Raw genomic sequence first — 25,768 nt, forward strand, 5'->3', positions numbered from 1 at the left:
ACTAGAAGGCAAAAACAGGCGAAGAAATGGAGGACCTGGGATAAATCCCCATTTGGAAACAAATTCTGTTTCTCATGGAGACAACAGTTCTCCATTGAGTAAAATTTACTTACTGGGTAGTAAATTCTTTTTTAGCCCAGGTAACATGTGGCTTTACAGTCTTAACTTTCAAGGAGTTGTCCTCTGAGATATTAGGGTTTCTGATAGTCTTGTTTGCAAACCGGAACTCCAGAAACTGTGTCAGTTTGGATTTTTACTCACCTTCCTCCAATTCCTTCTAAGGCAAATGCTGATCCCACAGGCGTGTTTTTGGGAACAAGTAGCAGAATTTTTACAAAGAGGCAAATAAAAATATTATGACTTAAGTAGCTTTATTTATCCAGGCTATTATTTCTAAGCAACCTGACCTAGTCGAAGATGTCCCTGCTCAGTGTAGGGGGTTGGACTAGATGACTTTTAAAAATTATTTTATAATTCTGTGATTCTATGGTTATAACTGAGACCTCCTGGAAAATACAGTTTAAATGTCACATGAATGTCCAGCCTTGGTTCAGGTAGCCCCCAATACACTGATGACAGCAATATCAGTCTACAACAATCAGGTCCCTTCATCTTGTTATAACATTAGAATGGCATTAAGTTGTTATACAAACCACATTTTAGACCAATATTTATAAGTAAATACAAGCAACAAGTGGTTTTTTTTTTCATTTCTTAACAGGCAATACTCATCCTAGACTGCTTGATGCTTGATCTGTTACAGTTGCATTCTTTTCCCAAAATTTCTATGGATGTTGGTAGATGCAGGACTGAGATCATGGTGCACTGGAGCCTTGATGCCTCGAGCAGGCTGTCTTTGTGAAGCTGCTGGCCACAGTCAGACTTGGACTTCCTCTTTTTTCCCCTTGCCTGCATGTTCACAGCTGGAAGAACAAAGGACCACATGTAGGGCATTGGGGTATAACTTTGTCATCATGTAGTATGCCACTGCCACTGTCAGTAACAGGCCATAAGCTTTGAACTGAGTGTGCAGCACATCAGGGCTGAGGTTTGTCACATCTGGTCTGGCAAATCTTTTCTTGACCTGCCTAAAGTTTTGTGTGACAAAGAGAAACTGTGACAGCAGTTTCTCTAACTGGCCATTGATAAATTGCTAATGTGTTTTACTTTTTTATTCTTATGTTACAACCATAGTTTTTTACAGCTAGCAGTAATAAGCTGCCATTCTGTGTAGGATGAGATATTTATGGCTGTAATGCAATGAAGCAGGATAGAGAAACACGACTGATACAGTATCAGTGGCCTTCAGAAGTACAGGCAAGGACCTGGTGTAGTGGAGTACAGGCATGAGGTGAGTAAGAAAGGGGCACAGGCACTGGAATGCCACTGTTATAAACAATTCTCCTACAAATAGTGTAGACTGGGACCTGTATATAGTGTATATAATGTATATATAATTTATATAGTAAATTTGGATGCAGTGTGAAGCTGCAGAGCAGTGCAGGATCAGCAAAGCATGGTAGCAAACATACAAAAAATGATGCCCAAGTGGATTTTAGGGAGGAAGAAGAAACAATGGACACTGCTTGGGCCAACACTCCTGGTAGCAGGAGTGTCCCATGAGAGGAGGCAGGTGCTGCTGCTGTGGGCTCTGCAGGGCACCTGGGCTGATCACAGCAGCAGAGAAACAGGGTGGCTCATGGGGACAGCAGGAGGCTGGGACCCCAACGCCAATTTTCCTGTCTCCTCTAGCCACATCCTGCCTACAGGGATTGGGATGGGACATGCACAACAACCTGCTCCAATGCAATGAGAGGTTATAAATAAGGATTAAAAAGTAAGAATCTAGTGCCAAATCTACCAAATTCAAAACTGCTTAAATTTTAAAGGGCATAATAAAACAGAAAAATTAAACCTCATCCATTTCCTTGGGCAACTCCTGAAGATTAAAACCAACCGGTGATATAAACAAATGGCACAAGAGTTAGTGCAAGGGCAACATTTCTGTTAGTTTCACGTTTAATAGGGCTTACAAAAACATGTGGAAAGTAGAATACTGTGGAGAAAAACACTGTTATGGAAAGTTGATTTCTGTAGACATTTATATTCTTGAAAGCACAGTGGTGATCAAATCATTGCAATTTGCCTCTAGGACAGAAACGCCTCTGCTAAGCAACAAAATGTGTGTGATTTGTTGACAAGATCATTTTGTACCTATTACTTCATGTGTTTTGGTAGAGGGCACAAACCACTATTATCCTGGGAGTTATTTGGCTGGGAAGTAAACCCAGGTGTGGGTGGCCACCACTTCTTTAGGAGAAGGTTCGGCTTGCTCCCTGCTATGACCCTCTTAGGACCTGCAAGGGGAGAAATGCTAACACATTTCCTCACCAGACTCATCCCATCCCGAGCATCCCTGAACTGCCCCACCATCCATGCCACCACAACCTCAGGACAGGACTGAGTGGTGCCAGCCTGTCCCCTCCAGCCTCCTGCACACTCTCACCTTAAACCAATTCCAGTTCCTTGGAGAAGGGCATCCTTGACATAACTCCCAGTAACACAAATATTGCAACCAGTTCACTGCAAGCAGCTTTTACTGCTGTCATTTACCTTTCCTCCTCTTTCCGTTTTGGCATGATGCAAAACAAGACTTAGGACCCCAGGCTGGACATGAAGAACAGGCCGGAAAACACTGGTAAACAAATATCCCAGAAAAGAAAACAGTGGTCTTCTTGAGAGAAGAGGATAAAGATGAGGCCTTTGGCTGTGACACCAGTATCATTATGTGTCAAGAGAATGGAAGACAAAGCACTGGGCCTCCTGTCAGCTAGCAAGTACAAGAGGCGTACATACTCCCACCCTGCCTGGGAGCTGCTTGCTCTCCATCCCAAGGGATCCCTGGAAATATGAAGGCAGTTTACAAGAGACAAGCAGAAACAAAGCTGAGCACATTGACTAAAGATTCTCTGACACTACCACTTGCAAGCAAGGCAGGAAAAGTCCTAGTGAGAAAGAGTAGCATCAAGATGAGCTATACAGATTTCCGGCTGCAGAGATGCCCCACTACAGCAACAACAACAAAAAAAAAAATAACCCAGTGTACTGACAGTCATTGTGGGAATTTTAGAGTGTGTTGGAGTGTGGGGCTGGTAAGTAAATATTAAAATATAAGCATCTAAAATATGACAGTGGCTTTTGCCCTTATGACTCATGGTTGAAGCTCTTATTAAATCTCTGAACTTTTTTTCAAACAAAGTTAATGATAGCTGGGCATTTCAGAGACTAATCTTTCTAAAGAGAACAGAGTTCTTCAATTACATGAGGCATTGCTAAAGATAGAAGGTATTTGATTACTTTCCCTATGACAAATGGGAGAATTAAAAAGAGCAGCAAAAAATACAAATGCATTATCCATAATTTTACGCATACACGATCTAATTATTCAGTCAATAACACTGATGGTAATCATTTGACAAATTTTCATGCAGGATTGTCATTTATGCAGTCCAAAACATATATCAGTGTGAGAACACGTATTAGTTTTCAAAATTAAGAGATGCAATTGCTAAGGTAAACTGTCGCAGTATCACTCAGAAATATACCCACTTCACTGAAATGCCACTAAGCTCTGCTAAACAGAAAGGAACGTTGTAAGCAGGTTGTTCTTTCTTTTTACCTTGCTTTAGTTTAGAGAAAATAGTTTCTGGAAATTACTTCAAGCTATCTAAAATTACTTCCAATGTGAGGAATGAAGTCATGCCTGCTAACATATCCACAGGGAGACTGAAGAGCTCTATCTTAGTTAAGAACATGACAAATATTTTAATCAAATGAAACACCAACTCCTGACAGCAAAAGATTGTCTCCTTCCACAGCTCTTTCAAAAACAAACTCCGAAGTCATATATTTTAATAAATGCAAAATGAAAAATTTTAAGACTGCTGATAAGGCAATGGCCCCCTTTCTTTTTTTTTCATGTTGGGTATGGGACAAGTAACAGATCTCTAGTACCTAAAACAAATTTCTACTTACTTAGACATCAGCAAGCATTCATGTAGAACCATGTAGTAAGACTTCATTCTTCAGAATTGCATCTCCTAGTGTTTTGCTTAGAAATGTTTTTAGTTCCACATTATTTTTTGGAATTCACTCATTTTGCTTTCACCCAGCTGTAGTCAAAATATCTCTAAAGCTAATGGGAAAGGAAGAATACTGCAGATGGCACAGGGCAGGAAGTTCAATTCTAAATTGTAACAAGTACAGAGATGATAAACATCAAACTAAGTTTTCAAAGCAGTGTCACAGAACCCCATAACAAATCACGCAGGGCAGCCCGGACAACACAGTGAAAATGTGCTGTTGCTGGTCCCCCAAATCCTGGACTGGGAGGGTTGTGGCCTAGAAGATCTAAGAGTTCAGCTACATCCTTCGGCCCATTGACTATGTGATCAAACACTGCATTCACATCTTTTATGCAGATAGCATATATTCCATGTGGTCTTGAGCCTCTGCTATCTATGTATTTTTAGTTTCATATACACAACAGGTTTAGTGGTACCTGGGATGAATATTCATTCAAAAATCACAATACAAGTGGAAAGAGATGGAAGACAGTTTAATAGTAAACACTAAATAATTTTTACTGTGATTACATCACTGGCAATAATCACTATTGCTTTATTTCAAGTAGTAGAAGACAGTTAGCTAGGGAAAGCACTAGGCTTCAAACACATTTACCATATCCCTATTACAATATTTCATGTATAGCATAAGCAACAGTCTTTTGCCTATCTGCACTTCTGCACAGGTGCATGATGTTACTGACATAACTTAAGCCAAATCCAAAATGGTAGAACTGTGTTTGATTCTAGACCATAGGAGCTAATGTTTAAGCAGTCAGTCAGCTTGGATTCTTAGGAAGACTTCAGGGTTTAACTGTCGTATAAACTGAAAAAGGACAGAGAAACTGCTATATCCCATGTCATTCAGTTTTCTCTGTCATAAACAGATTGTAGGATTAAGAATAGACATTTAATCTTTTCTGTAGTTAGATGTCAACTGTTTCGTTGTTTTTCTCTTACAGTGGCTATGAATACTTCTTTAATGGTCTCTTTGTCCAAGTTCCTGCCTGTAAAGAGAAATAAAATAGCTAACTGTATTTTAAAGTGCATTAGAAAAAATGCATGTAAGTAGCAACCTGCCAGTCTTCTCAGCAAACAAAATATTTATTATACAAATGAATGAGAACAGCAGTAATAAAATTAAGCTGCAGATAACAAGGTAACTTTAGATTTTATGGGCAACAGTGGACTTCAAGCTGTACAAGGAGGAAAAACTGGGTTATTTTTGATCATAAAACACTTTGCAAAGCAGAGACTAGTAAGTAGAAAATAGAAACACAGCACATTGATATGAAGCTTTTGAGAAACAAAACTGATTTTACACATTTTAATGGCTATAATCACTTTCCTTACAGTTGCTGAATATTTGATTCATTCAAACCATCCCAATCACCTAATTTATAATTACGGATTTTAAAAATAGCATTAAAGATGCCAAAATAATTTAAAACTACATGGCATTTTATTTTATTTTAGTGTCACTAAAACAGATCATGTAGATCCATCTCATCTGGAATATTAAAACTGCAGGAAGTTTTGATGAATAAACCTTTGACTGGAAGTTATGCTGAACATACTGCAATTATTCTGGTGAGTTTAATCTGGTTGCTTTTCATTGGACAAGTCACAGGACTGCCTGTGAAAAAACAGCTTCTTAAAGTCAAACAAGAAGATGTGTAATTTCCTCTTACCAATTAGAACTAGTCTATTTGTTCTCTTTTCATCTTCTTTCCAGGCTACTTTAGTCTCTTCCAGATCATAGAGCTCATGGACACCTTGGACAATCACCTGATGAGATTTGCCTTGAATAGATACCAGTCCCTTATCAGAAAAATAACTGTTAGGATATATAAACAAACCTTCAAAAATAAAGTGTGTAAGAGCTGGGAAAAAACCTTTGAAACTAGTCCCAGGAGAGAATAATATTTCTAGCAATATCACCTCTTAGTCAAAATAACCACTTCTACTCATAACATACATTCTCACACCTCCTTATTTTGTTAGAGACTAATAACTACACTTAACCATACTGTGCCTTCTATCCCTCGTTTGGTCAGTACCTAGCATGCTTGGGCAAAAATAAAATGTCATCAGCTACTACGCCACCTTGAGTGTATATATATGGTGTATGACATGGGAGCCCATGAAAGCCTGACAGCAATGATGTAAAATGAGCAAAATACTTGATTTCAGATTATTCTGATTAAGCTCTCTTGCTCAACCTTTCTGAAATACAGTCTTTGAATACTGGAGAAAGAAGTGAAGTAAAACAACTAGTAAAAGAATTAGAAGAGATTACTGTCAGAGTGAGTCCATTAACCCCCATATCAACTGTTCTACTAAAGCAGTTTTCATCACTTCATAGTAAAACTTTCTGAAATATTCTAGTGGAACACATTCTGTAAAACATGTCTTATACTTCCCCTAAAAAAAAAATGTTAAAAATATTTAATATATAAAGGTCTGCATTTGACCTATCAGTTTGAATTATATGTCTATTACTGCCAAAAGGATTATGACGGCAGATAAAATATAAATATAAAAGCAACAAACTTTGGAACCCATTCTGTAATTAATTACTTGGGGGTCATTTGCTTTGCCATATGGGACAGCTGGCTCTGTGACAGAGCCAGCACACAGCTTATCAGAGGTCTCAGATTTCCTAAAGAATTACTTTGATTCCAGTGCTCAGCACAACGAAAACGTACTTGCACATGGCATTACTGTTTTCAGATGGCTTAAGGTGCATCAGTGGCTATTTTCTTCTATTTATCAGGAAGGGGAAGGCAAGGATATTCTAATTTTGTTGCTGAAAGAGCAAGAAAACAACCTGCCTTCCAATGAAATGAAAATAATTATGTTGCTATCTACAATGCACAAGTCTTCTCAGGAAACAAATCAGAGCATACTTTCTTTTATTTCTTACAGCCTACCAAATGACTGACTTGATTCTCATTTTTTAATTATTTACTTGGCTGCTTGGTATAAGGAAAATGATAATAAATCCTTAATTGTCATCTCTACTCCTCTCAAAACCATGCAGCTGAGAAACTTATGAAGTGCCCAAAAAGACGAATCCTTACGAGATGCATCTTTAAAACTACAGTCTGACAATATTGTAAGAAGTTGTTAAGTGTAGATCACAACTAGTATTGCACTCCTATGTTATGCCAAATTCAGCTTCTGCATATTATTGCAACAACCATAATTACACCTAGCAATCTATAGGACCAATCTACGGTATCCAAACCCTAGATATATGAGATGGATGGAATCTTTCAAAGGAATAGAGATGAAAAATGAAAAGTAATATAACCATGTCTTGATTATTAACTCTGCCACTGATGTTTGGGACTGTATATCTGCTCTCTCTCTCCAAAGCAAATAGGATCAATATTTGCTTTTATGCCAGCTATCTCCTTCTGAGTTGTCCCTGGAACAATGACAATTAGCTATCCCCTACTTCATATGCTCTGTTACAGTGATTCAGTAACACCTTTGAAAGGTCTGGTACTGACAAAACACTGCAGCTTTAGTTTTTTAGTAAAGAGAAAAAGCAGCTGATAATTTCTAACTAACCTTCAGTCTTATGACATCCATGGTGCATCCAGTCTTATCTTTCACATTCTTTTCCCACAGAAGATTCTATGAAAAGAAATGTTGTTTTCATAAACAAATCAGCATTGGATGATATCTACAAAATGATTTTTGAGTTGACAGTGATGTATTACTTACCTGAATAAAGAGATTTAAGTTTTCTTCTTTTATATTTCCTGGAACTTCAAATGTTACTGTAGTTATAGCCTGCAAATTGAAAGATCCACTTATTATTAGCTATTAAACTGAATAAACATCTCATTACAGTCATTTCAAAAGGTGTTCTTTGTAACTTGGCCTCATGAAAAATAGCAACTATATACCCATGTCAAATTAAAAAAAGAAATCTCTAACTCTGTTCTGCTCTAATTTTCTAAATTATGCTCTATCTTTTGTTACTTGTTTGGGTGTGCACTTAATATACGCAATACTTTGAATAGTTTAATGCCATTAGCTTCTAAGATGCAATGTTTTGCTGTAGCTGATGTTTGTTCTCAAAGAAAGCCTACGAATTTTAATTATTGGAGGCTAGTAAGCTCTATCTTTCAAATATGGATAAGTGCTATATTCTTGGCATACTGATCTTCATGACAATTCTGTCAGACAAAAAATAATCAAGATAGTTTTCATCCATCTGCACTTGCCTCTTATGAAAAGCTTTTTACAAACAGACTATGTAGGGATAGATTCAGAAAATAAACATGTCTGAAGTTATGTTTTGTTCCAAAGCCACCACTGGCTTACTGCTGAGGACTAATTATTATCAAAAGAGAATATGAAAATAAAACATGTAATATAAAATTAACAATTTATTTAAAAAAGAAATAATGTGTTTAATTTCTGTCACTATTACCTCTCAATGGCATGGAAGAATAAAGAATAACTTTCGGTTACAACTTAAAATTCTTTCAAACAATTACTTTCAGTTGACTCATCTAACTTAAGGAAAAAAAATAAAAGCAACAAGCAGCAAATGTCTATCTAATGACCAAGTAAAGTAATCTAAACCACCAAAAGCCAACACAAGAGCAGCTTTAAAACACAACAGAAGTTCACTGGCTCCACACATACTGCAGTTTGCTTCTGTTGACCTTCCACATGAAGATAATAAGCACACACTATCAGCCAACAAGGACTTGCAGCCTACCATGAGAGCTGTTCTGCTCTCATTTATGCCTCGTCTGTCTCAACAATCATCTTAAATATGTGGGTGTTAAACTAAATAGAGATAGTAACAATAAACTCTCACTGTTTCCTACTGGTTGAATGGCTCCACGCTACAAAACTACAATAATCTCCTTAATAATACAAGGACGCTATAACTTGTAACATTCAGGAAGGCTTCTACCTAACTTGTTTAACTACTTCAGGGACTTATTAAGACTCTATAACTGAGCATGTTTAAGACTTTTAATGAAACAAAAACTATGAACTTAAGACTGTCATAGCAATTATAGTTAAGCATGAAACTGATTTTATATTTAATCTTTAGTTCCAAAAGGAGATTTGCCTTTTCCTGTTTTCAAGACTAGTAACTTCACAGTCAAGATCTGCAGTTCAAAAAGAAAAATGAAGGCATTGTATGCATCATATTTTAACCTTAAAATTAAATTTAATCATACCAAGTTTCTAGAAGGAAAGCACACTTTTCTAAGATAATTTACAAAAATAAAAGTGTTTTTTTTTTGCAGCCCCTGAAGGAACTGTTACCTATAGGTGAATCCCACCCATCTGGGGATACCCCAGGGAGGACTGTGACCCACAGTTGAACCACAAAGATTTTGTTTTGGACAGAAAACCTACAAGATAAAGACTGGCTACAAATTTAGGATTTGTTTCTACAAATATTAAAAAGAGTAGTGCTATTTATTTCAGTAATACCCTCTATGTGAATCAGTGAATGATGTGACTGTCTGGAGCAGAGGAAGCCTCTAAGCTATTTTTGAAAGTAAGACAATACAGCCATTTAGAATCTTGTCTAAAACAAAGCACATTCTTTTATGTATCCTAAGTAATCTTCCAAATATCTTAGAACACATTACTTCCTAACTGAAGCCTTCTGAAAAGGTACCATAATTAGCATGCAAAGCTTGCAATTACCTTGAACAACCCTGTTGTTACAAAAACATGGAAGGAGTATTTTTGGTAATTACCTTATCCAGATGCGTATGTGTTGTCTTCACATGCTCAAGCTTTTTCTGCAAACTGAAAATAAGTAAAGTTAAATGTCACATTTGAGTAAAGGTGGGCAAAGTGTCATTTCAAAATTTTAAAAACTCCAGTATTGCAGAGCAAAACTAAAGTATCAAAAATATACTCAGAAAAAGCTTCAACTGTTAATTCCATTTTAATCTCAAAATAGAAATGCTTGATTGTATTTTTTGATATAGTTAACTATTTGTTAGAAAACTATGTTCTTTTAAAATATAAACAGAATCAGAGTCCTCATGTGCAGTGTCTTTGGTATTAAAAATATGTATACTTCAATGAGTATAGGACCCTGGATGTTCCTTTGTGTAAGAATATTGCCCATAAAAATGCCTCCTCCTAATTTGATGACTGTAAAATTTAAGAAGCCTTTAATGGTGGGGAAAAGAGGCATTCTAGGCTACTGAAGTAACATTTCACATTCCTACTTCTCCCATCTTCCTTGCTTTGCTGTCTTCTTCTCATACTGCCCTCCACCGAACCCAGAATTCTTGATCCATTTCTGTGACGTCAGGGGATGTACAGACTGCAAGGTTCTACCAGTAAAAATACACTGATCAGATGTTATACCTCTGCTATGCTGGCAGAAATCCTTACTGCAGTATACAGTTAAAAGAAAAATTTTATTAGTGTACTGGTTCTGTATTTATGAACTGATACGAGGGTAAGTAATTTTCCTGTACAGAGTTCAACCATAAAGTAAATTGAACTTCATTTAAGCAGTTTACAACCTTCTTGGTGCTTTTAGAATGTGTCTTTAAATGTTGACATTTTAGAGTGTTTCCTTTGGTTTAATATCAAATATCAAGAACCTCTAAAGGAACTAGGAGTGAGATATAAGAGAAGACTAGACTGAGGAAAGCAAGAAAGGTTTGGTTTTGGGGGTTTTTTGTCAGCTACTTAAGGACTTTCTCAGATTTGTAGAATGCAGCATTTCCTAGTAAACCTTGCAGACCACCACCTAATATTACATGTAATCAGGTCCAGCTATCAATTGACATTATCAAGAACAATTCTTTTCTGGTTCACATCTTCTTACTGCTTTATCCCTGTTGTGTGGCTCCAGGACGAGTCAATTTAGTTAGCTGACTCATTATAAGAACTCAGGACATGGGTTTATGATCTGGCTTATGAACTAATATCTATCTATTGCCCTTAAAGGATATATTGGCCTTCCTTTCTCTTGGATGCCTAGTCTGTAACTTCCCTGATGTTGCCATTGGTACCAACCTCAGTGGGCCATTTAAGGAGCACAAAAGAAACAAACACTACTTTTCACTGATCAGACAAAAGCCAAGGGTAGTAAAAAAAAAATGGGTAGCACTTGGGATAGTACTGCACCAGTTCACAGGGAAATCTCATAAGCACCTTATCTACTAGAGGTTACTAACTTGCATGTCCTGCAGTTTCTCCCTTCTGTGAGTAAGGAAGTGGCTACATTTCCTTTCCTGAAGTGAACAGTCTGCATCTAGGAAGAAAAATGAAACTGATACTGCCCTCAGCTGCATATTCCTTCCTTTCCTTTATGATTACTCCAGTACTTCTCATTCTCTCTGCTGAACAACTTAACTACGCGAAATGAACAGCAAGCCCTTTACCCTTGCTTCCAGTTTTACTTTTGCATCCATCCAACATGCTGAAGCATACAGTTGGCATTAAAAAAACCGAGGACCATGGAACACAGTAACCAGAATTTGCAGTGCCTTTCTTTGCTGTGGAACCTCAGTTCTTCATTCTTTTCTGTGAAATCTAAAGAGGCCTCCAGGTCATCAAGATGTCACTTAAAAAAGTGACTAAATTAGAATTTTTAACAAAAACTCAAATGTGAATTTGAGCCAGGATTTGAGGGTGTCTATTTCATATATGTATTTACACAATGGTTATTATTTCTAATAGAAGACAGCAAAATTATCACCCTACCTTATTCCAGATAAACTGTCAAAAGCATGTAGGTCCAAGACATTGGAGAGATCAACTCTAAACAGAATGAAAAACGAAAGCTTTGTATTTTAGATGCATTTAAATATCATGTATACTTAAATAATAATTTTTAAAGGTGTTCACTGAAGCTTATATTTGTTTTCCTGTTGATCAGACTAATGCCATACATACTTAGCCTTATTGTTGGATGTTGGTGGTTGGTACTGTTTCCTACAAGGAAATGCTGTGTTTATTTACACGGTAAGTACAGAAACAAAATTTTTAAAAATACAGCAAAATGCAAAATATTTCCAAGAAATATGATAAAATCCCCTATAATGGATGCCTGAAAAAAAACCCGATTTTCCCAAAATGGGAAAAGGAATCCTGACTCTCTCAAGACAGACACAAACCACTGGAATATATGTAGCTTACACTGACATGCTGTTAGCAAAGAAAACTAAAATAACTATAATGAGGCAAGTGCTACTAAGTGGAATTTCAACTCTAAAATCTGAAGCAGACAAATGAAAAATGTAATACAGAACAGACAACTCTGATCATATTTGCTTGTAAGAACAGCTATGTATAAACTTGCATAAGAAACATTTTTTTTTAATAAAGAAATACAGACTATAGGTTTCACTGCCCAAAGGAATTGATAGCTTATCAAATGCAATTAGTGGCATGTGGCTAAATAAAAAGAGGATGAGAGGTTTAAAAAAGCCACCTCCAGAGCACAGCCAGAATTATTAAACTTTTACGTTCAACAGCAGTTTTACAAAGCAGTTTCTAAGATAAAAGATTTATAATGTAATACACATAAACAATTGCTGTGTAAAATTCATGACCAGCTCAGTGCCAGTTGTTTGTTCTCAGTAGCTTTCTGAAAAATCATACCAAAACTCTCAAGGAAGTACTATGTTAATCCCTTTTAAATGTGGGCTTTTGAGGGACAAACTCTCTTAATTAAAAAAGATATGTTCTCAAATAACATTCCAATAAGTTAATTTTGTGCTTATTTCACTTTTGGAATGTTTAATCGTGGAAGAGACATTATGTGTCATTTACTACAGAATATTTACAAGTAACAAAGAGTCGTCAATGAGGACTGAATCTGAGGCCCACTTAATCTCATATCCAAAGTTTAGTGCTGGCTGGCATCAGATACCAGAGAATATGTTAAGACATCTCATACTGGATGTCTTCCAAACGGACATTTAAGACACAAAGCATGATATTTAATACCTTCTTCAAAATTGGTCATTCCTGATCACTCAACAACTGCAAGTTCTTTTGTCTACATCTTCCAACTACATTTGACAATAACTTTAAAAATTGAAGTATATTTTATTATGCCTACGATTTTCCCTTTAAAAATTGCTTGAATCAAGAACCTGTATTATGGAAACATTTATCACAATGTAGTCAAATAACTGATGTAAAAGTACACAAATCAGTCCTAGCAGTCTGGAAGATACACTGCTCTCGTAACATTCCTGAGAGTACAATATCAATTTAACTCCTTATTAAAGAAGAAATCTGAGTCAGAATTTCAATTTTAAAAAAACAAAACTGGTGCAAAACTTCCTTCCATTGTTTTCAAAGTAATTTTGCAGTAACAACTTATTTGCAGCAGCAATCATGAGAAAAATATTTAAGCTGACACAATAGAAAGAAAACACTATATTGTGTATGACCCATTATTAGCTCATAGACATTGTGGCCTTGCAAGCTGCTCTTCAGTTATAAGACCTGGTTAACAGTGTGCCCTTGTGGCCAGGAAGGCCAATGGCATCCTGGGGTGCATCAGGAAGCATTGCCAGCAGGCTGAAGGAAGTGACTCCAGCCCTAGCGAGGCCACATCTGGAGTGCTGTGTCCAGTTCTGGGCTGCTCAGGACAAGAGAGACATGGAGTTCCCGCAGCAGGTCCAACAGAGGCTACGAAGATGATGAGGGGATTGGAGCACCCCTCTTACAAGGAAAGGCTGAGGGAGCTGGACCTGTTCAGCCTCAAAAACAGATGGCTGAGAGGGGCCTCATCAACATATAAGAGTATCTGAAGGGGGGGGTACCAAGAGGATGGAGCCAGGCTCTTCTTGGTGGTGCAAACAATAGGACAAGAGGCAACGGACAGAAAAACTGATGCACAGGAAGTTCACCTGAACATGAGGAAGAACTTCATTACTGATTCTTTACCAAGCACTGGAATAGGTTGCCCAGAGAGGCTCAAGAACCCTCTGGATACAATCCTGTGCCATGTGCTCTACAATGACCCTGTTTGATCAGGGAAGTGGGACCAGATGACCCACTGTGGTCCCTTCCAACCTGACCCATTCCATGAGTCTGCAATATGAAAACTAACAAAAAAAAAAAGAAAAATACATTTTTACTTATTTAAAAGAATTCTTTTATCTGGATGTTTATCCATAAAATGAATATTGAATTAAATATTTCTAATTCAATAGTTTTTCTTTAAGCAAGCTGATCTAATAGAACACTTAAAACTGTCACAAAAGAAGCAGGATCTAGTACCTAGTAATACTGGCCATTTAATACCTTGATCTTTGTGTCTCTAGAATTTTAACAAGTCCATTTATTGACCTAAAATAAAACAGAAAAATCATTAGTTAGATGAAAATACAACTGTGATATATTGCTTGAATATGTTAACCATGGACAGCACCATGCAAAATAGCACCCCAACTCTGTTATCAACTTGTAGGTCAAACCAAGACAATTGGTTTGAGATAACTGGTTTCCCCTCAGAGTTGGGAAACTACAAGTTCTGACAAGACACTACCAGTGAGAACAGCATTTTCTTATCCAAGGCTCCTCAGGATACGCTGTACTGGGTCTAAGCATTTTTACTTTCAGATTTCAAACAACTATACAGCTGTAAAGTATTTAAAAATTTAAATATTTTATTTGGGTTGTCATGGTATTGATAGAAAAGGGTCATGTCTTTGATCACTAATTTGATTCAGACTGGTTCAGATTGGTTCCATTGCTCCCATGACAATTGTTTGTGACTTCCTTGATATATCTTTGCACTTGCTAGTGAATTCTCATTTACCATCAGGTTTTTTTTCCCTGATGCTAATTCTGAAAAATGGCAACAGATGCCCAGAAATGTAAAAGTATGGACACTTAAGACAAAGGCCTGTACTTAGTAAATAACATCAAATATTACCCAAAGAGGCAAACTGCTAAGGCTGTATAAGCACACAGAAGTATTGAAATTCCATTAGAAAGAGGTAGTTTCTTTTCCCTTACAAGCTAACAATTTGTGTCAATGTAATCATGAGATCTAATTTCTGTAACAACAGCAAGAAGTAACTAACTATGTTTAAATTAAAATAATGTTACGGTTATACCAAAAGCTTCGTACCTCACAGATGTTCTGACTTTATTCAATTCTTCCTCTGAAACCAAATCTGTTTTATTGATAATTATAAGATCAGCTAATGCAACTTGCCTGTGTATTAAGAAAAAAAAGACAATGTGAACAAACACTATATCTGTAAGGCAGAAACAACATCTCTCCCATGGCCCCAAAAAATAATATGAACTTTGTTAGTACAGAAAGGCAAGCATTCATCAAACTAGAACGTCACAGAGCATGATTAAAGTACTATAGGCTTCTCCTTGAGGTGTTATTCTATGTCCTAAGAGACCAAATCAAAGCTTGCTAGATTTTTTGTTTCAGGGTTTTTTTTCAAGGTTTTTTTGTTTGTTTGTTTGCTCAGAGGGGTTTTTTACATCATCTAATCCAAAGTGCTTACTGATCTAACAACTTTAGAAGTTCCTATCTCTCTTGCATGCAGTCTTTGTAAAGTGATACTTTAAGTCTCTTTGCTTTATGAAAACTTCAGTTGTTACAATTATACTTAATTATTGTGGCTCCACATCTATCAAAAAATATTCCTCTACCTCCAGTTCTACTTTTAGCATCAGATAGATCCTAACATGAAATTTTTTCTTCCTCCCCCACACACAGGTGTTTTCCCCTCACTTACGCAAAATCCCATCACTTTTAAAGTAGAAGAGTCAGATCTTGGCAGAAAGATCAAATGGAGCATGAAGTCACTTTTCTATATTCTGCCTCATTACACCATAAACCAACTTTGGTTTAAAGCAAAGGAGGAGAAAAAAACCTTATAAAAGAAGAAGAAACCAGTTCCGATGAACTTCTATGCAGTGCAATTCCTAACTGTGATATATATAATTAATTTCTACATCCATACCGAGATGCTTCATTGACAAGGCCTTCTGGCTTCTCCTCTGTCAAGTGCTAGATAAAAAGTAAAAGAATTGGATTAATCATATTCTAATTACATTTTAATTAATTTGAAACTAAGGGAGGTCAAACCCAATTCAGCTGAGGTTTTTCGACAAGGTATTGAGGAAGATGGTACCTATAATTTTTCTGAAAATTATGGTGAAAAAGTATATTTATACATTCACCAATACAGAAGCTTATAATTACTTCTATGAAAACTATTCTAATTAATTTTATTATTATAAAGCAAAAGAGTTGAAAAACTGTATTATATTTTAATTACTTTTCAGCTTTTTAATGCAGTAAAAAAGTCACCATAACATACAGTAACCATGAAAAAAATGAAAGTTCAGTAGTTTCACTAATTAGTGTGACCTCAATTGTCTGTTAAAAATAGGTTAGGCTTGCAGTACAGTATTTCATATGCATAACTTGAATCACACTCCTTTTCTCTGAAAGAGCTGACAAACTTTACTTTGACAGCAAAAACTGGTAACTCTTTTTCCAGGTTTGTATGAATAAACCACTACTCCTTGGCAAGTCTGCCTAATATCAGAAGCTTCTGGTCTTGCCGCACAAGTTAAGTATCATCTGCAGTTTTGTGCTCCCAAAGTATCATCTGCAGTTTTGTCTGCCCAAGCTAATGTCCTCACAGAGGAATCAGTGAAAGGGAGAAAAATTCCTGCATCTCAAGCAGTAGCCTGAAGTTTAGCAATAGAAAGCCTTAATTAATTTAGCCACAGCAACGGTCTATGCTGAAGCAGTAAAGGTTTAGCTTCAAGTTATTCTCTGCTCCTTAACGTGGAGGCAGCAATCTACAGGAGAGAAATGTTACAGACATCTGGAGGAAGTAAAACTTTAAACCAACACTGTACCATTAGTAAGAACTCGCCACTTACACCTCTGGGAAGACTAGACTCCTTCCGTTCCTTCATCAGCTATAAATACACCAGGAATATTACTTTAACATTTGACTTTCAAGATACAGAAATACCAAATTAAAGTGGAATTAACTGTCATGGAAGACATTTAGATTAAAAGGAGAAACCCAGAAAATTGTTTTTTTCTTCGAGTGGAATTATCAGGCATCTAACAATATTTGACTTGAAAAACAAAAATAGATTATTGAGTGAGTCTGTCACCTTAAAACAAATTAAACTGTTTTCTGATTGCGCACAGCCTAAGCAGAGCGTAACTACAAGATGTCTGTCAGGAAACCTCTCCTCTGACCTTTTCTTTGTATTCCTCTGTGTATTGATTCTATTGAATTAAATGTTGTCAGATTTGTTGTCCTGAAAAGAACAATGTCCATAGTCGAGATGTCAAGTCGGGGAAGTAGACAAATGCGACTTCAAGTTGTCCAGCTGTTCGCCCTCGATTAAAAACCTGAGTATTTCAGATTGCTGGGTGACAAATTCATTACAGTGATAACCCATGATATCAATTACCACTTCAGTTTCAATTTAGCTGACTGGTCACAGGGCTATTTGTCAGCTTTTCTTTTGATGGGTTAGTTCTTCAAAGCATGACAACTTAAATTGCAGCCTATTATCTCAATATCATTACCTGTACAGCTTTCAAAATTCTTTGAATCACAAGTAGCTGTTGAGGTCAAGCTTTGCAATCAGAGGAATTGCTCAAGTTAGCACATCCTTTATACAAGGCAAAAGTTGTTTACTTGGTATGTAACTGAGAAAATCTGGAATTCCTACTATTCTGAGTAAATGTCAGTGTTTTACAGGCTTCCTGACTAGATAATGTAAGAGCTTTCAGTGAGCTGTCAAAGATAACAATACATTGAAAAAATGAATGTTTCTAAACATTTTTGTGTTGTTTCTGATATATTACTTGAAAGTTTAAATATTTTTAAAATTATTTTTCAAACAGTAACAATGTAGTGCTGCTACGTGCAACACAACTATATTTGATTCAAGACAAGAAGTCAGCATTGCATGAAAAGAAAGACAAACAGAACAACATTTCTGCAAGTAATAAAACACATCCAAATTAGTATGCGGGCACTCAGCTGAAAAGGGGCTGCCCTAAGACACGATATGATTTCTTGTGATGGTTGAGCTGATTTAGAAGATGGTTCTTGCTTAAAAGGGCCAACCCTTTCCCCCATGTAAAATGCAGAAATATTAAAAACACTTCCGTAGCATGACGAACTTTTCAAACCATGGAGGCATCTTTTCTTGTGGTTACTTTTATTTTGAATCCTGCAAAATTAATACCCAATCAAGGCAGTAATTTCAAAACTTATTATGTTGCTGATAACTATATTAACATGTACCTATTATAAAAAAAAAGTTGAACTATTTGATTTAATCATAATTTTTGTTGTTAGTCAAGTTCACTGTTCTGTATGTCTGTTTTTACACTATACTTTATATAAATTACGCTAATGCCTGCCCTTTTTGTCTGCTTCCATAAAATGAAATAATAATTTCATACAATGCAGTACCAGGACACTGGCGCTCTCATCACCACAACTGTCATTACATCAGCACCCTTCCCAGTCTAAGCCCTAACTCAATTGTTATCACATTGGTATGCCTGTTCTCAGTCCTCTCCTTTCAACTAACATGGACCAAAGACACTCTCCAAGACCAATTTCTTCACTGTTTTTACAGTAAGCCAAATGCCTATTTGGAATAAAAGCAAGATTCCTGAGTGAAGTGATAGAACTAGAAGGAACCAAGTACTTAGCAACCTGACAACTCTTAGCAAACATTAGTTGCGTCAGTAAGAATCTAAAGTCCTATGAATATCAGTAACCCCTTGTTCCCATTCAAAACACAGTACTAACGAAACATCCCCATTCACAGTAACAATTACAGCTACTGTAAAAATTAATTCATCCACAGAAACATTATTGCAATAGGTGTTCTAATGCTGCAGTTTTAAAACATGTAATAAATCCAGTAACTTACCTGCAATCCATGCTTTGCGTCAACAACACATAAAATTCCTAAAAGAAAACATTAAAATGGAATAGAAATTTGCTGAAAGCAGGTGACAGTTTTAACAACTTGTAAACAATACCAGCACATTTACAATTGGTTATAGTAAAATGGAAGCATTGAAAGTATCTATTGATTAGACTTGTTACCCAAACACTTTTTTATTTGTCACTCATATCTTTGGTAACAAAATGCCTACGAAACCAGGTGAGATAAATTCTCACAAAGTGGATGCCTCTTTTTCCACAACAGCAAATTGGCAAAGGTATGCTTTTACAGGATATTGAAATGAATTAAGAGAACTGTCTGAGGTATGCAGATATTCTGATTATAAGTGACCAGGAATTTGCAAGTCTCTGGCAGAATTCAACTCAGTGTTTCCTTCCTTGGGCAAATGGGTATTTCACAGACTGACAAAAGCATTGGTAGGACATTTGTTTAAGCCAAAAATTAAATATTTTTTCCTACATTAAAAAAATGCCCTTTAACTACTTATAGTGATGATTTATATTTCAGTAAATGGAGATTTTTATTGGAACACAGCAAATACTAGAGCTAACAAGAGTCCAGTAGGCAGAGAAAGCGAAAAACAAAAGGCAGAATCATCCAGATGTTGACAAGTCACGAGTTCAGAAAAAAAGGAAACCACTTAGGAAACATTGCATGGTGGGGGAGAAAGAAAAAGGAAAAAAACATGCTCTAATATTACTCATGAATAATGTTTTATAACATCTAGCTAATGAGGATCAAGAGACAATCAAGATCTCTCCATATCTGATCCCCTGGCAAAGCACTACAAAACTTCTACTGGATTTAGCAAACTGAAACATTTTGTCAAGGAGACAAACAAGCATCAGAATAAGCAAGGGTATCTCTGTGGCCAAAAATAGATGTGAGAACCAAGTTCATGCATTTCAAACATTGTCTGAAACCCTGCCTTAAATGCTAAGACTATATTACACCAAATGCAGATATGGAATGGAAATAGATAGGAAAACAAGCTTGCACTTCTTACCATCAAGGTAGATGTCACTTCCCAGTTCAGAATCAACCCAGAACATGGAGGCCACAGCTCCTAAGAAGTGCAGTATACATACAGTTGCAAAATTGAGATTTTCCAGTAAACTACCACCATGCAGACATTTCATAGAAAAACTGCATTTGTAGTGCTGTACTTGAAATTGCTCTCTTCAAACTCAGAAATCACGGATGTCAAGTACCCTGTGTCAAGCCACACATTTGACCTAACAAAAGCTACCAAAGCACTGCACTGGTGTGCACGTCCACAGCTATGACTACAAAAAGCTTTAAAAATCTTTAAAATCTTCCTCATTTCTAAATAGCCTGTACTTCCCCTCTTCATCTTTCAGCCACTGTTTATAGGTCATGGCACAGAGATACACACATCCACTCCCACCCCACCAGCCAAAAAGGAGATATCCACTGAATTTCCATGAAGATGAGGTGCTTCTGGATAATGAAACACACAGTACTCTGTCTTTTTTCGTACAGTAAAATGTAAAATGGCAAATGCTAAATTAACAAGTCAGGAGAAAAAAGGAATTAGCAAGTATTTGGACAAGTGGGACCACATCCTATCAAAGACCTGGAATCTGTGACCTGACACCTGTACTACACATGGCCTAGGAGTAGGCTACTCCTTTTTTCTGCTAAAATAGCCCTGTAAAGCAGATTCTAGTTCCAACTCCTCTGCCACGGGCAGGGACACCTTCCACTAGACCAGGTTGCTCAGTGTCCTACCAGGCTAAGACGGTTGAACATGTCAGAAGAAAAAAAAATAAAATCAGTAACTAAAGTCATTCCAACATCTAAAATTGCCCACCTGAAGTGATAAGATGCAGTCCTTCAAACATCACTCTGTATCAACACCAAATACCTGTCAGTTGTTCACAGTGCTTACTCGTGCAAGATATAGCAAGGGCGACAACATGTAATGGTTCTCTGATATCTATTGATTTTTTTCCAAAATGCTTAATAGTTTTCCAATTTGATTCAAACAGAATTTGTGTGTAACAGAGCCCAAATCAATATCCTGTCTTTTGAAGAAAATTACTTTACCATGACAACTATTTAGCTTTGAGCTGAAAGGCATCAGTCTCCTAAAGGGGAAACAATTGGATTTCTGATAAGAATTTCCTTCACTCTCCATCAACAACACATTTTTAATTGGGATGGTTTGGATAAAATTGTTTTAGATAGTTATTATTAACATGAGCTTAAGTTTAAACACCTTTTTATAATAAATATCACTAAAGAGTACACAAAGACTTTGTAAAATGTATTACTGCTCTGTAAGAAGAATGTATTGGTCTGTTTCACACTGTATTTTAGGACTTCACAAAATATAAGGCCTATCACAATCAGTGTAACAATACAATAGATGATAACAATTTACATTTTAAAAGGAGCAATGTCGAACATTAAAAGTTTACTGAAAACTGCTAGTTTCAGAGAGTGCTCCTCTTCTCTAAGACCAGTGTCTTTTCTTGATAGAAATACATTTTAACTGGATTTCTGTTAACCTTTAGAGTCAATTAGGAGCAACTTCAACAAAACAAAACACAACTAAACAACCCATACACAATCCCACATCTGCCCTTATCCAATTCATTGAAGTCTACACAGCAATCAAAGCATATATGCCTGACAACTCACCATTCTATATTACATTTTGCAAAGTGAACTGACTGGTGAGCAAATAAACATTCCATAAAAACAGAATAATTATCATGGTTATTAAAGTCAGAATGTGAACTACCTGGATCTGCCAAACCAGTTGTTTCTAACAATATATAGTCAAATTTTCCTCTCCTTTGCATCAAGTTCTCAATAGCCTTCACACCATTGTCCCTGTAAGAAGAAACAAACCTCAGAACAGAGAAAACAAGCCAAAACGTGCATTAACATGTATCTTCTGATGCAGAACACAGTGTTAGTATCATCAAAGCCAAAGTCCTGAGTCAGGACTTACAGTCTACAATGAAAATTTAGTCATCATACTGCTGCTCTAATATTAGGCAAATTTTAGTTTTCTATTTTATTTTAGTCTGAAAATAGTATTTGCCTACTTTCACCAGGCATAATAACGGTGACTCAAATGAAGATTTATTTTCAAACACTGAATACTCTGTAAAGGACAGCAGGGACCTGTGTAGATATGTAATATATTTGGGTTGGCAGCTGAGATTACAGAAAAAAGGGATGGGGTGGAACTGAACCATGTTCCTCTTCCCACCTTTCCATCTCACCTATAGCAAAATTAAGATGTGCCATTTACTTAAATCGCAGCTGACGAAGTCAGCCTGAAGCAGAAATGTATAGCATAAGAAACAATGTATATAGAACATAGTAGCAATGGTACCCTTCCTTACACTCCAGGAGAACACAATGCAACAGGGTCTTCTGTTTTCCACTTATTACCTATTATTAGTTTAGGCACAGGACCAGTTCTTCCAAATTTTTAGGACAAACACGCCATGACTTTTATTATAAGGTTAGCACAATCTAGCATTCAAATAAATAGGGTAAAAAACATGCCAAAGAAACAAATACTCTCCTGCTTTTTAACATGACCATCAGCTTACAATCTTGAATATTGTGTTTCATTAGGTTGCAAAAGGTTCTCCATTCACCCCTTCTGATGTATAAAATATGCAAGTATTAACCACCATACAGAGAAAAAAACACAGAGTAAGTATTTAACGTGAAAACTGGAAAACCTGAGTCCTAATTCCAGCCTCCTTGAATCTTTAGCTCTCTATATGCAAGCACATAATACTAATAGAAGAGGGATAGCTCTCTAACTCTTCAATACCCCAATAGTGTATGCATCAGTATTTAGATTAGTTTTCTAGAAGACACTAACTCCACAACAGTAAGGCAACAAAAGGAAATAAATTTCTATCTCTCTAATTCCAATTCTTGTTTCATCTGACAAGTCTCAATCAATACTACCATCAGTTTTAGGAACTAAATCCTGGATATCTTTTCCTTTCCTCAATTCCCCCCAAGACTCACTGTAAGAACTTGTACAACAGTCATTCCTTACTTTACTGAACAGCACAGGCAGCCATTTCTGAGCTCCAGCCATTCTTCATAGAGTTCTCCCCCTTGACTGATAGCCAGAGATTTCTCCAAGGCACTTCCTGAAAATACAAGTAGTACTATATTTTTAATCTACAATCTTGCATGCCAATGCCTGTAAGAGAAAGAAAAAGATTCAAGTTGGTACACATTACTACTCTTGAATTATATTCTTTTCTTCTGAGACCATGTTTCTGACATGTGCTTCAGAAATTAGCATTTTCCATTTTATGACAAATTTAAAAGCCAAGGTAAAGTTGGTTCTACAAAGACCAAAACTCACAGGATGATGGTACATCATAAGTGCCACAAACTTTGCTAAAAGAAAGGGAATTTAGCCAGTGCCTCTGTATCAAATAAAGGATCTGTCTCTACATTTTATTTTAGGGTCCAGGACCAGAAAAACAGCATGCATCTTTGCTGATGAAAACAAAGAAACAAAAAGCCCAGCACCAACACAGAGCAAACTGTAAGCAACTCTGACTATGGCACAGATAGGAAATTACAGCCATAGCAATTAAAAATCCTGAAAGCAAAGAGTTCAAAGAACCATAGATACCAAGCACACATTTCCCCCCATTTCTTGGTCTAAGATAATTTGTGATCTGTAAATGTCTCAGGGGAAAGTAAATAAAAGAAAATATTATCTACCACCACGTTATTTTAATTTCCATTTGCTTGAAACTGGGTTGGACAAATGGAGGTACAGCACTTCCAACAGGGTGATATATTCATTTACTTTACTCTGTGAGCCTGAATTTAAGTGCAAAACAGATTAATGCATAGCACTGTTTTAGGAACACCAGCAAAAGGACTTTCTGCACTTCTGAAGACTATGGGGTATATCAATAATTTCATTAATGGATTTCAAATTACAGTGGTCTTGATTACAGCAATTTTATATACTTGTCATTTTGTGGCAAAAAAAAGTTTCTGCATGTTTACATACCTTCTCCAAATTCATTCAGGATAACTGCTATTCTTTTATTATGCTGTTCTGTCAGTATGTAATTTAGAAGAGTGGTTTTCCCAGCTCCTAGAACACAGACCATATTTCTATTAAAATGTTAAAAAAAAAAGGCTTAAATTTTCAAATAAAAAACAAATACTGTTATGCACGTGCACACTTCAGGCAAATCTCTTCTGAAATATTTGTTCTTATTCTAGTATCCTACATTCTATTGTAACGATGTAGAAATTAATTCGTAGAGATATTTGACCTCATGGACCCCATTAAATCTCAGTCTTAAATCATGTATTGTTTTCCACTCACTAAGTGTCAGTGCTTGATAAACTTAAAAGTTCCCCATGAGCTTCGCAGTCTTTTCATAGAAAACTAACTTTTGTGTTTTTTCTTAACAAAAGGCACACTTTATCTTCTCCCTCTCATTGTCTTTTCTGATCAACTCTTCTGTCGTCAGCAACCATAGATGTGCCACTAGCTGCCTTTAAACAGAACACTGTTTAACACACAACCCATAACCTCTGCAATACCACCTTACCAACAGTTCCATCCCATGCACAAAATCACAGAATTGTTACGTCTGGAAGGGACCTAGACTAGGTCATGTAGTTCAAACTGGATGATTATCACATGTTGGGGAACTTGGTAAGGCAATCTTCTTTCCCTCCCCTTACGGTTTTCCTGAAGGAGCGCGATGCAGCATCAGAAAAGTGCTGGCGATCCTACATTGAACCAGATCCTTACCGTCCACAACTGTGACTGTGTAGCACACAGTAACCGTGTTGGTCTGAGGGAGGGACGCCGAACCTCACTTTTTCAGACTACAAATCAATCTGCATTTAACTGAGCCAGACATGTTACACCATCCTGACGTTAAGTGGTCAAAAGCCATTTGTCAATCGTGACCCGAACGAGGCGAACCGTGAACACAAAGTGCTAAAAGCAGCGCTCAAAATCGTCCTGCAAACACACCTGTGGCGGTGGGAGGGCCCCGCGCTGCTCCCCCAGCCCGCGGAGGAGCGGAGGCGGCCGCGGGTCCCTCTCCCTCGCCGCCGCCGCGCCGGCCGCGCTGCAGCCCCGGCCCCGCTCGGGGCTCCCCTGCCCGCACGCGGTCCCTGCCATGCGCCCCTCACGCTGCTCACCCAGGTACCCCGTGATGATCGTCACCGGGATCGTCCTGCCGGGGCCCGGCTCAGTCTCCCCTGCGCCGCCGATCGGCACCAGGTCGGGGCACTCCTCGTCCTCCATGCGAGCGGAGCGGCCCGGCCCAACCAGGCCAGAACGGCCGCGCCAATGATGCCACCCGAGTGACGTCACGCCCCCTGTGGCGGCCCCGCCCCCGCCGTGCTCTGCCGCGCAGGCGCGGTAGGGGAGCGGGGCGGTGTCAGGGACGTGTCGGCTTAGAGCCCCGGAACGGGCCCCAGTGGGACATCCAGTCCTGCCTCCTTGCCCGAGCTCACGGCATGGGATTGCATCCAGACCGTTCTTGGAGATCTCCAGTGAAGGAGAGTCCACAGCCTCTCTGGACAATCTGTTCAGTGCTCGGTCACCCGCACAGCAAAGTTGTTCTTCCTCATGTTTAGGTAGAACTTCCTGTGCATCAGTT

The 25,768-nt window shown here is 37.4% G+C and overlaps 1 protein-coding gene across 5 annotated transcripts; it reads right to left on the reverse strand.

Moving 5' to 3' along the window:
* Positions 1 to 4,597: 4,597 nt before the first annotated feature.
* On the reverse strand, positions 4,598 to 25,472 carry LOC108494103 (COBW domain-containing protein 1-like). Of its 5 annotated transcripts, none has more exons than XR_001873740.1 (15): positions 25,305 to 25,472; positions 24,148 to 24,234; positions 23,164 to 23,260; positions 21,874 to 21,965; positions 20,110 to 20,169; positions 19,065 to 19,102; positions 16,097 to 16,143; positions 15,241 to 15,327; positions 14,409 to 14,453; positions 11,850 to 11,906; positions 9,875 to 9,926; positions 7,860 to 7,928; positions 7,704 to 7,769; positions 5,816 to 5,926; positions 4,598 to 5,131 (listed from the first exon to the last, which is right to left on the reverse strand). XR_001873740.1 is itself a non-coding variant. In XM_017808280.1 (15 exons), the coding sequence occupies exons 1-15, from the start codon at positions 25,408 to 25,410 to the stop codon at positions 5,058 to 5,060; spliced, it is 1,107 nt and encodes a 368-aa protein (XP_017663769.1). In that variant the 5' UTR covers positions 25,411 to 25,472; the 3' UTR covers positions 4,598 to 5,057. The 5 variants fall into 5 exon arrangements, 4 of the variants coding, with proteins under 4 accessions (XP_017663769.1, XP_017663772.1, XP_017663770.1 ...); XM_017808280.1 differs by having other exon boundaries at positions 5,816 to 5,945; XM_017808283.1 differs by having other exon boundaries at positions 5,816 to 5,945; positions 23,164 to 23,313; positions 25,305 to 25,324.
* Between the last annotated feature and the right edge of the window lie 296 nt (positions 25,473 to 25,768).

The sequence above is a fragment of the Lepidothrix coronata genome, unplaced genomic scaffold (genome assembly GCF_001604755.1).
Source record: "Lepidothrix coronata isolate B3197 unplaced genomic scaffold, Lepidothrix_coronata-1.0 Scaffold22, whole genome shotgun sequence".
NCBI lineage: Eukaryota > Metazoa > Chordata > Aves > Passeriformes > Pipridae > Lepidothrix > Lepidothrix coronata.

Excerpts from the sequence above, each read along its gene's own strand:
- LOC108494103 (XM_017808280.1), bottom strand. The coding sequence starts at position 25,410 with ATGGAGGACGAGGAGTGCCCCGACCTGGTGCCGATCGGCGGCGCAGGG. Across the intron at positions 19,103-20,109 it reads AAGTGACATCTACCTTGATG|GAATTTTATGTGTTGTTGAC; the intron begins GTAAGAAGTGCA and ends GTTTTCTTTTAG. Across the intron at positions 7,770-7,859 it reads ACTTAAATCTCTTTATTCAG|AATCTTCTGTGGGAAAAGAA; the intron begins GTAAGTAATACA and ends TTCTTTTCATAG.